Below are 16,565 nucleotides of genomic sequence, written 5' to 3' on the forward strand. Positions count from 1 at the left end.
GTCACCACCCCACAATTACAGAAAGAATGACAATCAACACTTTTGGAAGGTGAACTGAACCATTGGTCTATTAGATACATTGTGCAGGGGGTTGGACTTGATGGCCTTATAGGCCCCTTCCAACTCTACTATTCTATGATTCTAGATTTATTGCCATTTAGGCATGCAAAATTAGTTCTTTCCTTTGTTCAATGAGGGCCCATTTTTTCATCCATTCTGCAATTTGGCTAAGAAAGTATATAACATTGGTCACTACTGACATTTGAGACAGCTTTGAATTTGCAAATTAGAAATTAAAAATGTTCCATTTCAACGATGACTAATAATTTAAACAATGAGGAATTACTCATATCTTCTGTTGAAATGATGGAATCTATAGAGATTCCACAATAAAAACTTGTACTTGCCATTTAAATATCACACAACCCACGAAGTCTGATTCTGCTTTCCTGATTCACTGCACTGGGTTTTTTCCCCTCTTATAATAAAACACTTCTGTTCCCAATGTCTGCACATTTTTCATCATGTGTTGCCTGTCTACTGAGAATATTCCTCATCTTCACTCGCTGCATGGGTAATTACACCCCCCTTTTCAAAGATACCAGGTTTTCTTGCTCAAAAACATCAATTTTTCTTGTATGTGTTGGTTGATTCTGAATTTCTTCTTTGAAAATGAAATAGAGGAAGCTCTACATAGCTCCCTTTCTTAGAGAAGAAATTTGTCATCTATTAGCTTTAAATTGCTTGCTGCTCATGTTCTTTTGACTAACATCTTACTACATTTATCTGAACTAATGCATGTACAATTCAGTTTTGGGAGAAACTGCTTCGCTGTCAAGTTTAAACAAGCAATATGATTAAAAAGTTGAAGAAGCAAAGAGATCTTTAATTAAAATTCATACTAGAAATCTACAGCTAAAGATTTGGCTGGCAGATTCAAATACACATAATGCACTTCATCCCTTCAAGCCCTTTTCCACCTTGGCACCAGAAAAGGAGAAACAAATTAGATGCAGCAGTGTGCCTGGCATAACTAGTGGAAAGTTGACTTGAGGATCATCCTGTTTTGCTTTGTTTGCTGCGAGGAAGTGTGATTACAAGCAAGATTGTTCTGATGGTACGTACCCATGAAAGTAGAAGGAGGTCATTAGAGTGAAGGGAAAAATTAATTTGCTGCGAATTAGTTATAAGTTTATTTGCCCAAGAATGTCTGTTTTTGTGGCTGACTCCTGCCTTTCTTTTTCACCCATTGCAGGTTTTCTATTGTAAATTGATGGATGAAGCTAACCGGGGCTCATTTCCTGCTGAAGTTGTTAATAAAATATTTTCCAATATTTCGTCCATAAATCAATTCCACAGTCAATTTTTGCTGCCAGAGCTTGAGAAAAGAATGCAAGAGTGGTAAGAATGCAAATTAATATGCAAAGATAATATTATGTGAAAAATCATGTGAGCATCATCTGTACCCATATGAGGTTCTATGTTTCTTTTTTAAAGTAGCAAACTAGTTTTGCAGTACTGGAATCCATAATGTTCTTGAAACATCATAGAACACAGAATGACTCATGAGGAGAGGTTAAGAAAGATATGATATACATTTAACTTTCTATTTTAAAGCAGTTTTTTTCACGCTTACATGTATTCAAAAGTACTGAGTGTCACAAGAGGAGGAGCAAATTTGCAAGTGATTGCAAAACAGGCTACTGTATGTGATATGAGTTTAAAATAGTCCAGCCACTGCAGCCTGACTTGTGGGAAATGAACATTTCTCTTCTGAATTGTTTGTGATCTCTGAAAACACATGTTCTAGGATTGGAAGAAATTGTAGGAGGAATATATATTTTCCATTAATTCGATTCAGTTTGCATGTATAAGTCACACTTTCCAAAACAATACACAAACTGAAACAAAGCCATCCTTTGAAGTTGCACTTCTCTGAATTTTGCAGTGCATTTCTCCAGCCAAGTAATGTATCCAAAACTGCATATACTAGGGTCAGATGTGCATAAAAATGGATATATTAGTGAAATTATAATACAAAAATGCATTACATAAAGGGAAATTTGCAAGAGTGGGTATATTACACAAAATCACATACAAAATTTCATGTGTATATTTGGAGAAATTTTCATGAGGACTTGTTTTTAAAAAAAATCACAAACTGATGTGAAAATATGGAGAACTGAATTTAAGACTGGAAAGATGGGAAACCAAAATTGATAGATTCAGCCATCCCTAATAGTAGGGCTGCAAATTTTAATTCATAGGGTTGTTAGAAGTGTTTGGGGGATGGCGGTAGGGCAAATTTTACTTGGTGAGTCTGTAACATAACTTGGTTTTTCTTTTACTATTTTGGTTCCAGCATGTTGCTTCAATGGGAATTAAAAAGTTAAAAGATATTTTTCTTTCTAATAATGAGTGGATTCTTTGGCATAAAGTTGTAAACTATCTAGTTAGCAGTTTTGCATGTTTTGTAATTGTTCTTCCCTTCCTGTTCTTTGTTTTTTCTTTTCTGTTATGGGCATTAGGAGAGATTAAATTTTGTGGATGTGTGTGTGGCAGAGTTATTTGTTACTGGATGATACTGATTCATAGGAGATAGGAGGAGGTATTTGGTTAAAATGGCTAATTTTATGTATGTTCAGTTGTACTTTTGAAGGACAATAGAAATTGTTGTGTTGCATTTCAAATCTTTTAATAGGTAAAAAAGAAACTAGACCATAGTTTTGATAATATACAAATTTAATTTTGTTTGCTTAATTACTCAGGGAACAAGTAGATTATTGATTAAAGAATTCTTTCATCAGCAAGGAAAAACCCCCTATTATTTCATTAGTTGATTGCCCTACTTAATAGGCATGATTCTTGGGGGTGAGTTCTTTCCATCTGGAAATCTTTTTGGGTTGCGTAAAGTTTAATCCCATTTATGAGGTCTTACTAAAATGAAATGATGTTGGTGCAAGTTCAGCACCCAAACACGCTTAACTGTGCGATAGCAGGATAGATCCTGCAATTGCTCAGAAGACGTGAATGAAACTGTGAGTATATTATGTACCTCTTTGGTTCCCTCATCATTTGTAAAATGCACCAAAAACTGATTTGATAAAAGAAAGCCCACCTTATGATTGCAAAAAGGCTCTGTTTTAAAAAACACATCTTAAAGCAGTCACTTGTGACTATAAGATTTAAAATGGTGCTGAAGTTGTTCAGCTACCTTTGAAATTTTTACAATGCTGTGGAGAATTCAGGGAGAATTCTGGAAAGGAAAATTGGCATAAGCATCCTTGTAGGAGCCATTACAATGACTGTGTTCAGACATATTAAGTTATGGTTTATCATTACAGCAGGAATGAAGAAGCTGTGACCCTCTAGATGTTTCTGGACTACAACTCCCATCATTCCTGAACACTGCCTATTTTGCCTGAGGCTGATGAGAGCTGGAGTCCAATGGCAACTGAAGGGCTCCAGCTTCCCTCCTCCGATTATGAGAATGCACCTGCTCAAACTTGTCTCAGTGTTGCCCCGGAGCAGATCAGAATCTGTTACTTGCATATATATTTTTACCAGTCACAGTTTAGTGCTCTGTCCAAACCCTAAGTATTTATTGCTGTGTCCAAACCCTAACAGAGCCAGTGTGGTGTAGTGGTTAGAGTGTTGGACTAGGACCTGGGAGACCAGGGTTTGAATTCCCACTCAGCCATGATGCTCACTGGGTGATGTTGGGCCAGCCACTGCTTCTCAGCCTAACCTACCTCACAGAGTTGTCATGGGGATTAAATGAGGAGGGGGAGAACAATTTAGGCCAGCTTGTGCTCTTTGGAGAAAAGGTGGGATATAAATGAAGTAAATAAATAATCAATCAATCAATCAATCACAACTATGGATTATTGAAAAAAGCCACCTTCATATACCAAGGTTTGAAGTTGGCTTGTTTCAGTAAACCATAGCTAAGATTAAACAACATTTAGGGTTTAGACATATTGCTAAACTATGGTTAGTCAAAAATATAAGCAGCATTATTTTTATTTATTTATTTATTTATTTATTAAATTTATTAGTCGCCCATCTGGCTGGCTGTCCAGCCACTCTGGGCGACGTACAAGATAAAAAACAATACATTAAAACGTTAAAATTTGAAACCATAACAGTAAAAACCTAACCCACCCCAAAAGCCTGCCTGAAGAGCCAGGTTTTCAAGGCCCGGCGGAAGCTCATCATAGAAGGGGCATGGCGGAGATCATTTGGGAGAGAGTTCCACAGAGTGGGGGCCGCTATTGAAAAAGCCCTCTCTCTAGTCCTCACCAGTCTAGCTGTTTTAACCGGTGGGATCGAGAGAAGGTCTTCTGAGGCTGATCTTGTTGAGCGGCATCCCTGACGATGCTGGAGGCGCTCCTTCAGATAGACTGGGCCACAACCGTGTAGGGTTTTAAAGGTCAAAACCAACACATTGAATTGGGCCCGGTAAACAACCGGTAGCCAGTACAACTCCTTTAGCACTGGAGTGATGTGATCTTGCCGGCGGCTGCCTTTAATCAGACGAGCCGCCGCATTCTGTACCAGTTGCAGCTTCCGGACCGTTTTCAAGGGTAACCCCACGTAGAGCGCATTACAGTAGTCTAGGCGAAAGGTGACCAGGGCATGTACCACCGGTGGGAGCAGATGGTTGGGAAGGTAGGGGCGCAGCCTCCGTATAAGATGGAGTTGATATAGCGCCGCCCGGCTCACAGCTGAGACTTGAGCCTCCATGGACAGCTGGGAGTCAAGAATGATCCCCAGGCTGCGGACCTGGTCTTTCAGGGGCAATCGTACCCCATTGAGCACCAGGTCCACATCCCCCAGCCTTCCCTTGTCTCCCACAAACAGTACCTCGGTTTTGTCAGGATTCAGCTTCAGCTTATTCCTTTCCATCCAGCCACTCACCGACTCCAGGCCACTTGGACAGGGTTTCTACAGCCAACCTCAGTGAAGATTTAAATGAGAGATAGAGCTGCGTGTCATCCGCATACTGATGACATTGCAGCCCAAATCTCCTGATGATTGCCCCCAGCGGCTTTATATAGATGTTGAACAGCATCGGGGAGAGGATGGAACCCTGTGGCACCCCACAAGTGAGAGGCCAAGGATCTGAGACCTCATCCTCCAATGCCACTCTTTGGTACCTACCAGAGAGGAAGGAATGGAACCACTGCAATACAGTGCCCCCCATGCCTAACCTCTTCAGGCGGTCCAGGAGGATAACATGGTCAACGGTATCGAAAGCCGCTGAGAGATCCAGGAGGACAAGGAAGGTGCATTCGCCCCTATCCCACGCCCTCCTCATATCATCTACCAAGGCGACCAAGGCTGTTTCAGTCCCATGTCCAGGCCTGAAGCCCGATTGAAATGGATCCAGATAATCCGCTTCCTCCAAGTGCGCTTGCAACTGCTTTGCCACCACCTGCTCAACCGCCTTGCCTAAGAATGGCAAATTTGAGACTGGGTGAAAGTTGTTCAGATCTTGGGGATCCAAGGAGGGCTTCTTTAAGATTGGTTTTATTACTGCCTCCTTGAGCGCTGATGGCATTACTCCCTCTTCGAGATGTATTTACCACCATCTTGATCCCCTCACCCAGTCTATCTTTGCAGCTCATAATGAGCCACGATGGGCAAGGATCGAGTAAGCAAGTGGTTGGCTTTAAGGTTGAAAGCACCTTGTCCACTTCATCAGATGGAAGAAGCTGGAACCAATCCCACACTACCAGAGCACCACTAGTCACCTCTGGCTCGCTCACTGTGTCCACAGCGCACGGAATAGCACTCTTAATATGATCGATTTTCTCCGCAAAGTGTTTAGCAAACTCGTCACAGGAGGCCTTAGCATGTTCCATTGGTTCCGGAGCAACTGGACCAACCAGGCTCCAGACCACTTGGAACAGTCTCCTGGGACAGCACTCTGCAGATGCAATAGAGGCAGCATAAAAATCTTTTTTTGCTGCCCTTATTGCCACATGATAGGCTGCCGCAGCCGCTCTCACATGTGTCCGATCGTCATCAGAGCGAGATTTCCGCCACCGGCGCTCTAGCCGTCTCACCTCCCGCCTCAGAATTCGCAACCGTGGGGTGAACCACGGTGCCGTCTGAGCTCTATTCAGGGGGAGAGGGCGTTTCGGAGCCACCCGGTCTAATGCCCCGGCGATTGCGGCATTCCATCCCTCCACCAGGGTCTCAGCCGAGTGGCTGTGTGCATGCTCCAGAGAGTCCCCAAGCGCATTCAGGAATCCATCAGGATCCATCAGATGCTTGGGGCGGACCATCTTAATAGGTCCTCCACCCCCACGGAGGGTTTGTGGCACCGAAAAGTCCATCCTCACCAAGTAGTGGTCTGACCATGACAAGGGGGTGATGGATGTACCCACAATTTTCAGATCACTCCCCTCCTCTGCCGAGACAAACACAAGGTCGAGTGCATGACCGGCTACATGGGTGGGCCCCATTGTAATAAGGTGCAGCTCCCAGGAAGCCATGGTTTCCATGAAGTCCCGAGGCGCCCCAGTAAGGATGGCCTCTGAATGTACATTGAAGTCCCCCCATACCAGCAGGCTTGGGGACTGTACACGCACAGCCGAGACCACCTCCAGCACCTCGGCCAGGGAGTCCGTCGTGCAGCGGGGTGGACGGTACACGAGCAGAATCCCTAGACTGCCCTTTGGGCCCAACCTCCAGTACATGCAGTCTGCCACCTTGGTCTCACAGAGAGGAGGTCTGGTGAGAACCAGGGACCTTCGGTAAATAACCGCCACTCCCCCTCCCCGACTACCAACCCTCGGCTGCTGTGCATACGAGAACCCAGCTGGACACATGGCCGCAAGGATAGGAGCAGCAGCTTCATCCAGCCAGGTTTCCGTAATACAATCTCCTCATGGCTTCACTGTAGGAGAAGAGGGCAGGGGGAAGTGTGCAAAATGCTTTGATTTGGATTCCCTCATTGAGCAGGGGGTTGGACTTGATGGCCTTATAGGCCCCTTCCAACTCTACTGTTCTATGATTCTATGAACCTAGGCTTATTCCTATTATGGTAAAATATTGTTTAGCATTATACCTAAACATAGCCAGAGGCAACTCTGCCTTTCTACACAGAACATGTATTGTTCCATTTTTCACATTCGTGATATAAAACTGATGTAAAATTGGTCAAGACTTTCCTCTTTTCCCAGGCATTTTAGTATGTGTTTTAATTGGCTTTTAAATATGTGTTTTTAAACTTGTATATTTGTTTTTATGTTTTAATAGTTGTAAACCGCCCAGAAAGCTTCGGCTATGGGGCAGTATACAAATGTAATAAATAAATAAATATTTCAAAAGCTAGGAAATGCTGAAAAGAATTTTAAGAATAAAACTATGGCAGATGTCACAGTATATCAGATATAAGTTTATTCTGTTCTGTTTTTCAAAAGGGACATAAAGGTGATTATTGCTCTGCCCTTTTTTATCAAATGGAACAAAACTTTAGTGTAGGAAGACATAACTAGTGGAGGATATAATGTGAATATCCTAGTGTGTAAATGCAGATGTTGGTGACTGCACTGGTTGCTAACATGAAGAATTTTACTTGCAGATACGGCCTAGTAGCAAGATAATCTCATTATATTTAGCATTACATGCAAACTAGTGATTGCCTCCTAAAAAACACAAGGTGAAAAAAGTTTTAGAGTTAGTTTCTGATGGATTAGTTGATGAGCCTGATGCTTTTTGTGAAGTTCCATAGTCTTCTCTTCAGGTGCCAGCCCCAGTTGTTCTTACACACCTAAGGGCCCAGAGGCTCCTGCTGTTTCTATCACTGACTTAAAAAATAATATTTTACACAAATCCATATGACATTTCTAATGCATTTTTAAAGAAAATATGCCATCCACATGAACATGTCTTCCACTGGTAGAAATTGTGTTTGTGTCAATGCGAAGGGGAAACAATTAGAGTCCTGGATGCTGGAAATAATGTGTTTTCCTTTATAGACCTATCTGAATGTTGATATCTTCAGAGAAGACCTTCTTGGTTGTGTGCCAGTTGGCTGAGGCACATACTGGCTGCTTTTGCAAATCACGCTAAGCTAAAACATGACTTAGCACAAAAGTGCTGGCTCCCAAGGAGGAGATCGCAGCCACTTTTGCTCTTACCCAGCATTTTTGGATCAGCATGGTGTATCAGCTAGGCTGTGTTGCCCAAACCCAACCCATTCAGATTAAGCAGAACAAAGGATGCAGAAGAGCAGAAATGGAAATTGTCATAAATTCCTGACCCAAAGTACTTAAAAAAGAAATAAATAGAAAGCTTTAGGCTATCCCAGAGATGGGGAAGTTGTGGTCTTCCAGACGTTGGATTACAGCTCCCATCATCCCCAACAGTTAGCCATCCTGGCTGGGGCTGGCAGAGTTATCCCTCGCAGTGCATGTTTTTACACTCAGTGCATCATTACACAGGGATAATCAAAGATCTTTCTATGGAAGGATGGTGGGTGGGTGGGGAACAAAGGTCTTTCTATGATAAACTTTCAGTCAGCAGTCAGTTGTATATTGTAGCTAAGTAGTTTGTAATGGTCGCATGGTGACAAAACAGCCTGCAATTTAAAATTCTTTGGCTAAGTTATGGAATAGTTAAAAAACCAAAAACTTTCACTGTAGATAAAGACAGGTGGAATAAACCACAAGATGCATAATTGACAGGACTGAGGGACCCATAGCACATATTGTCTGACCTCCCATGTTTATCTTTATAACCGCTTTTATTTCTGTTCAGGGACACAAACCCCAGGATCAGTGACATCCTGCAGAAATTAGCTCCTTTCCTCAAGATGTATGGAGAGTATGTGAAGAATTTTGACAATGCAATGGAACTGGTGAAAACATGGACTGAGCGATCACCTGTCTTCAAATCTATTATTCAAGAAATTCAGGTAGTATATATGTGTGTGTACGACCTGCTAAGTTTCTTGGCAATCAAGATGATGACTGCAGCACTTTATTTCATTTCTTCATAATATTTTATTTATTTAGTTAGTTATTTAGTTTAATTTATATACCGCCCTAAGCCTGAAGGCTCTCTGGGCGGTGTACAAAAAGATAAAAACAAGCACAATATATAAATACAATAAATACAATAAATAATGGGGAAAAAAAATAACGAACCAAACAACATCCAAAATACGGAAATGCTGTTTAAAATACACTTTAAAATGCCTGGGAGTATAAAAAGGTTTTCACCTGGCGCCGAAAAGATAGTAGCGTCGGCGCCAGGCGCACCTCATCAGGGAAACTGTTCCACAGTTCGGGGGCCACTACTGAAAATAGTATAATAGTATCTTGGGTGAACAACTTGGGCACTTGGTGAACAAATATGGACTGGTGAACTATCCATGCATGTAATTGTGAACATGTGTATATGTGGGAGAAAACTTGCAGCAGATAACAGTAAGCACTCATCTGTGTGAAGGTGAACTCCCTTGGGCTTTGGATCATGCTACATGTTTTCTCCTCCATCTCTTTCTTATGTTCTCCAATTTTAATTAAGCCTGGGGCTGGTCCAATAAAAATACATTAATAATCAGGAGGTCTAAAGATTTGCTTAATGATTCAAAAATGCAAAAAGGAATAGCTTTTGTTGGGCAAAACGTAGCTGGTGTCAATATCGTGTTCAGAAATGATGTGTAAGAAAATACTTGACTCTAACAAATACTCTTACCTCTTTAGTTACCTATGTTGGGTTTTTTTTTGGTGAGTTAATACTTTTCATTTAGCTACCTGAGTTAGATAAAAATTATAAGTAGTGTATAATCTAACCAGATTGTTATAAAGAACTTGCTTGTGAACTGACTGTAATCTTCTGTATTAATCAACCTGCTTTTTAAAAGAAATTGTTATTATGCATCTTCTGATTTATTCTGCCTGCCCTCATGTCTACATTGTGTACCAAATAAGTATTTTTCTCGGAAATGAACAAATTGGTTGTATATGAATTTAGGAGGAGGGAGAATGTGTGGTGTCTGTGTAAGCTAATTACAGCTGTCAACGATTCAGTACATATTGGTATTTTATCTATAGTTCTTAGAACTTTAGGAAACGAATGGGAAATGTCAGAAAACTGAATTTTGCTGGTAAACCTCAAAGATAACCAGTTGTTTTCATCTAGTGATCAGTTTTTCGTTTTTCTAGTGAAGGAGAATGTTTACCATGATGTGTTGGTAAAATAATCTGAAATAAGCCATGTGACGTGTCAACCATTGCACCTTAAGGGCAGCTTTCATCCCAGTCACACTCATTTCTATAACATTTTTTCACACAAATATACAGTCATAGCTTTTGCTGAGTGGCCTTTCCACCTGAAGAATGGCTTCACATCTTCATGTTATTCCTGTAATCTAAACCAGATCACCTGAAATCCTTCCATTGGCCAGCTATATCTCAGCAATAGTTCTCTGATGAAGACTATTTTGCAGTTATTTATTTTGAATCCTCTGTCTGTCTGTTTGTCTGTCTCTAAGAATGAGAAAATTGTATCTATCTTATAAATAAGGGTGAGATCAAGTATAGTATAGAGTGCCGATTTACACAGCAGGGCTTATCCTTCCTCTCCTTCCAGCCCTCCATGCACCTCCAAAGCCTACGCATTTTGGAGGTGCATGTGGGGATGGGTGGGGAAAGGAGAAGAAAAACTGGAAGTTCTATTGCACAAACCAGCTGCCACAACTAGATCTCACCCAATGCTTGAATTGTGTTATCAAAACATTATTTTGAAATTGTGTTCATATGACTGCATTTGCTTTTTACATTCTTCTCAGTTTAGATAACAAACGCGTAAGTGTGCAAAGTATAATGACTGTTTGTAGCCAATACAAAGGGTTTAATTTTTTTGTAATGAAAGCAACATATGTAGCTGAGCATCTTATTTAATAATTAACTTTTTGAATTATTGAATAAAATCCCTGGATGAAATACGTTGCTTTCATTTCACTGATATTACTGGAGGGCATGATTAAAATAAAGTATTTCTTTTGTAAACAGATGCAGAGTACAAGAGATGCATATCTGGAGCTTCAGTTTCAATAAATGTTTGTTGTTTGTTTAGAAACAGAAAGTCTGTGGAAATCTAACCTTGCAGCATCACATGCTAGAACCAGTGCAACGCATTCCACGATATGAGATGCTCCTGAAGGACTATCTAAGAAAATTGCCTCAAGATTCTTTAGACTGGAAGGATACTGAAAGTAAATACATTTGTGAGGGTTATAGAACTGTAGTGGAGAAACTATTAACATTTCATAACAATGCCAAGAAAATGTGGGGGGGGGGCAGAATTTCACAGGAACCACCTGGTAAAATACTATATTGTATGCAATTGTTAAATGTCTCTGAAAAAATGTCCCTTTTTACAGAGTTTCTGGGCAAACAGAAATGTGCAGGTTTTTTTGTCTTTTCTGAAAAGGAGTGCAGATGCTGAACATACAAAATAACATGATTCAAAACTGGTTAGCAAGAGACTTTATTTATTTGTTTGATTGATTTATATTCTTTTTTACTGTATTGTATTTTATTCCTTGCTGTGAACCGCCCAGAGAGCCATTGGCTAGGGGCGGTATAGAAATGGAATGAAATAAAATAAATAAATAAATAAATATCCCTTTCTTCCCAATACGAGCCCAGGGCAGCAAACAAAAACTCTAAAACATCATAAAAACAAACTTTAAAATATATTAAAACAAAACATCTTTAAAAACATATTAAAACAAAACATCTTTAACAAAATCTTGGGACAGAATTCATTCTTGACACAGCACATAATCTCCCTCTAGGATGCATACCTTAACGTGGTGAGGGGGCTTGAGAGTGTCGAAGAAGCTGAGAGCAATGCTGTTCAGGAGTGTAGACCAAGAGGCTAGACTCCTAGCAGGGTCACCCAGACTCAGAGGAAGGCAATGGTCATTCTTTGGTGATCACTCGTGACCGAGAAGATTGTCTTCCAAGATAAGGTCTTTAACAGTGGGTCCGTAAGTGACTGTGGATGCCAATTCTGGATCCACACAGCCTCCCACAGTGAGGACATAGATTTCCAGATGGAAGATGGTCGCGATGAGGATTTGTTTGATGTTCCTTCTGCTTAGCTCGTTTGTCCTGTTCACCCTGCATTCGTGTGTCTTCGAAGTCCATATCACCTTTGATAATAGCCGACCTCCATTTGGGACGTTCATGGGCCAAGACTTCCCAGTTCTCGATGCTCATGTTGCAATTTTTTTAGATTCGCTTTAAGAACATATTTAAACCTCTTTTGCTGTTCACTGATATTCCATTTTCCATCCTTAAGTTGGGAGTAAAGTAGCTGCTTTGGAAGACTGTGATCAGGCATTTGAACAACATGGCTCGTCCAGCGAAATTAATGTTGAAGGATCATTGTTTCAACACTGGTATTCTTTGCTTCTTCCAAAATGCTAATCTTAGTCCGTCTGTCTTCCCAAGTAATTTGCAGAATTTTCCGGAGGCAGCGTTGGTAGAATCTTTCAAGAAGTTGGGAGTGGTGTTTATAAATGGTCCATGTTTCACAGGTGTACAGTAAGGTCGGTAGTACAGTGGCTTTGTAAATAAGCATTTTGGTCTCCCTGCCAATATCCCGATCCTCGAACACTCTACGCTTCATTCGGGAGAATGCGGCTCTTGTAGAGCTCAGACAATGTTGAATTTCAGCATCGATGTCAGCTTTTACAGAGAGATGGCTGCCAAGATAGAGGAAGTGATCAGTGTTCTCTAGCGTCACACCATTAAGCTGGATTGATGGTGCTACAGAGGGACTAGTTCACACCTGTTGATGAAGCACTTTGGTTTTTTTAATATGAAGTGAGAGCCCAAGCTTTCCATATGCTTCTGCAAAGACATTTAGGATAGTTTGAAGATCTTTCTCTGAATGTGCGGAGACTACATTATCATCAGCATATTGAAGTTCTACGACAGAGGTTGACATTACCTTACTTTTTGCTTTTAGCCTACTAAGATTAAAAAGCTTTTTTCCTTCTGTTTGATATATGATTTCCATGCCAGTAGGACGTTTCCCCTCACTAAGGTGTAGAATCATAGCAATGAAGATAGCAAATAAGGTAGGAGAAATGACACATCCCTGTTTTACGCGTGATCTGACTGAATGGATCGCTCTGAAAGCCATTGTTATCCAAAATTGTCGCTATCATATTGTCATGAAGGAGTCAAAAAATATTCACAAATTTATCAGGGCATCCAGTTTTCAGAAGGATGGTCCAGAGAGCAGTTCGATTCACAGTATCAAAGGCCTTAGTCAGATCAATGAATGCCATATATAAAGGTCGATTCTGCTCCCGGCATTTTTCTTGAAGCTGTCGTGCAGTGAAGATCATGTACACTGTCCCCCTGGAAGGGCGGAAACCATTTTGAGATTCAGGGAGGACATTGGTAGGAGGCGATTTGCGAGGATCCTTGCAAGGATTTTACCTGCGGTAGCAAGGAGAGAGATACCTCGATAGTTCCCACAATCTGTTCTATCACCCTTCTTAAAAAGGGTGATAATTATGGCATCCCTAAAGTCCTCTGGGATCTCCTTCCTCATCCAGATTTTTTCGATAAGCTTATGAAGTTAAAGACTTCAGCAGGAATCCCATCCGGTTCACTAGCTTTGTTGTTCTTCATTTGATTGATGGCTTTACTGACTTCATCCAAATTAGGCAATACTGCAAACTCATCTCTAGTTTGTTGTTGTGGAATTTGCGAGAAGACCTCACTAGCCACAGTAGAGTTATGATTAAGGAGGTTGTGGTAATGCTCTTTCCAGTACAGTGCAATAGACTCTTTATCCTTAAGAAGTTTGGCACCATCCAATGAATGTAAGGGATTTGTACCATAATTTGTTGGTCCGTAGATAGCCTTTGTGGCATTAAAAAAGTCCCGTGTATCATGAGCATCTCCGAAGTGCTGGATTTCTTGAGCTCTCTAGTTCTTCTTTGGACCTCAGCCTTTGCACTAGCATAGATTTTTTCTTAGCACAGTTTATGTCTTTTTGCCATATCTGGAAGGCTTTCCTTGTCAATGATATGTTCAATCTCCCTATCATTTTCATCAAACCAATCCTGATTTTTCTTAGTTTGGTATCCAATAGTTTGTTCACATGCTGCAATAATGGAAGTCTTCAGTTTAATCCAGTGTTCCTCGACATTTCCAGGGAGTTCTGTCAGTAGATGTTTCTTGAGGGTTGTTTGAAAGCAGGCTCGCTTAATAGAATCTTGAAGGGCATGGATGTTCATTTTACGTCTTGGTTTTCTTTCTTGGAGCCTAAGTTGAGGAACATTATTAATTGCCATAGTGGATCGAATTAATCAGTGATCTGTCCAGCAGTCATCAGCACTCATCATGGCCCTAGTGAGGAGTAGATCATGACGTACTCTGGCATGGACAATTGTGTAATCCAGGAGATGCCAGTGCTTCGACTGAGGGTGCTTCCACGATGTTTTAAATTTATTTTTCTAGTGAAAGAGTGTGTTATAACAAGATTATGCTCTGCACATTTAGTCAGAAGTAGAATTCCATTCAGGTTGCTATTGCCAACTCCTTGCCCAATGGTTTCTGGTCATAAATCGAAATCACGCCCAACTCTTGCATTGAAATCACCCAAGAGGATAAGAAGGCAATGGTAAGCCACCTCTGAATACCTTTTACCATGAAAACCCTATGAATAGACTCCAAAATGAAACACGAGGTAGTGCTGGAAGATGAGACCCCCCCAGGTCAGATGGCACTCATCAAGCTATTGGGGAAGAACAATGGACAAATATGAGTAGCGCTGTGACTAATGACACAACTGGGTCAAAGCTGAAAGGACGCCCAGAGGCTGATGCACATAGATGCGAAAGGAGTCCGGAGTTGTACAACGTACACAATAGGAACATGGAATGTAAGAAGCACGAACCAGGAAAAGTTAGAAATTGTCAAGCAAGCAATGGAACATATCAATATTACAATACTTGGCATGAGTGAAGTAAAATGGACGGGAATGGGACACTTTCAATCAGGCAACTACAAAATATTTAATGCAGGCAATGGTAAATTAAGAAGAAATGGGGTTCTAATAATGAGAAGTGATGTTGCAAAAGTAATTAGAACCTATAGCAAGGTCTGAGCAAGTGATATCAATGAGACTTAACAGGAAGCCTATCAACATAACCATCATACAAGTTTATGCTCCAACGGCAAACAGAGAAGAAGAGGAAATGGAGAGATTTTCTGCAGAAGTACAGGAAGAAATTGATCACACACCAACACAGGATGCTCTGATAATCATCGGAGACTGGAATGCAAAAGTAAGGAACAGAGAAGAACTAGAAATTGCAGAAAAAAGGGGCTTAGGAGATAGAAGCAGGAGCAGGAAAGAGACATTGAATTCTGTGAAGCATAATTTGTTTATTGTAAACACATATTTTGAGCAAACGAAAAGAGGACTACACGTGGACATCACCAAATGGTCAATATAGGAATCAAATCAATTATATAATTGGAAGCAGAAGATGGAGAAGTTCCATACTTTCTGCAAAAACAAGACCAGGAGCAGAGTGCGGTACAGATCATGAACTGGTTGTATCGACAATCAGAGTAAAGCTGAAGAAGGAGAACAAAGCAATCATAATGCCAAAATATAATCTAAATAACATCCCAGAAGAATTTACAGATCAAATAAGGAATAGATTTGAGGCTTTAAACCTAGGTGATAGAGAACAAGAAGTACTATGGAGTGAAGTCAGAGACATTACCAGGGAATAATGCAAAAAGACAATACCTCTAGTTAAAAAGAAAGACCTCAATGGATGACTGAAGAAACTCTTAAAATGGTTAAAGAGAGAACGAAAGCAAAAGGAGACGGAAACACGGTTTGAACCCTACATGCAATAATACAGTGACTAGTACATAAGGACAAAGAACTGCTACAATAATTATTGTATAGAAATAGAAGAGGATAATAAAAAAAGGTAGAACAAGAGCCCTATTCCAAAAGATTAGAGAAATCAAAGGGAAATTCAAACCAAGAGTAGGGATGTTGAATAACCAACAGGGGAACACACTGACTGACCAAGATAAAATAAAAGGAAGATGGAAGCTGAAGAATTCTATAAAAGAGATGTAAGGTTGACATTCATTCATGGAAGAACCAGAAATTTTAGTGTGTGAGGTGGAAGCTGCTGTTAAAATACTTGGAAGAAACAAATCACCAGGAACAGATGGCATACCAATAGAGTTGCTACAAGTTACTGAGACTGAATCTGTTGAAATTTTGACAAAAAATTGTCAACAAATATGGAATAGAAAGCAATACCTCACAGACTGGAAGTGTTCAATATACATCCCGAATGGTTCGCCATCAGGAAGGGTGTAAGACAGTGGTGTATTTTATCACCCTATGTTTAATCTATATGCAGAACATATACGGAAAGTGGGTTTGGACCAAGATGAAGGAGGTGTGAAAATTGGAGGGAGAAATACCAGTAATTTAAGATATGTGGATGATACCATAGTATTGGCAGAACCTAGTAA

At 40.5% G+C, this 16,565-nt stretch overlaps 1 protein-coding gene across 3 annotated transcripts in view; it reads left to right on the top strand.

Annotated features, from left to right (window-relative positions):
• Nucleotides 1-16,565, top strand: part of FGD4 (FYVE, RhoGEF and PH domain containing 4) — a 170,870-nt gene that overhangs the window by 127,204 nt on the left and 27,101 nt on the right. For all 3 annotated transcript variants that reach the window (XM_061638726.1, XM_061638727.1, XM_061638728.1), the window contains 3 exons: nt 1,256-1,401; nt 8,773-8,929; nt 11,098-11,236. In XM_061638726.1, the coding sequence (XP_061494710.1) occupies nt 1,256-1,401; nt 8,773-8,929; nt 11,098-11,236 (442 nt within the window). The remainder of the gene's footprint in view (nt 1-1,255; nt 1,402-8,772; nt 8,930-11,097; nt 11,237-16,565) is intronic.

The sequence above is a fragment of the Rhineura floridana genome, chromosome 8 (genome assembly GCF_030035675.1).
Source record: "Rhineura floridana isolate rRhiFlo1 chromosome 8, rRhiFlo1.hap2, whole genome shotgun sequence".
In the NCBI taxonomy this organism is placed as follows: Eukaryota; Metazoa; Chordata; class Lepidosauria; order Squamata; family Rhineuridae; genus Rhineura; species Rhineura floridana.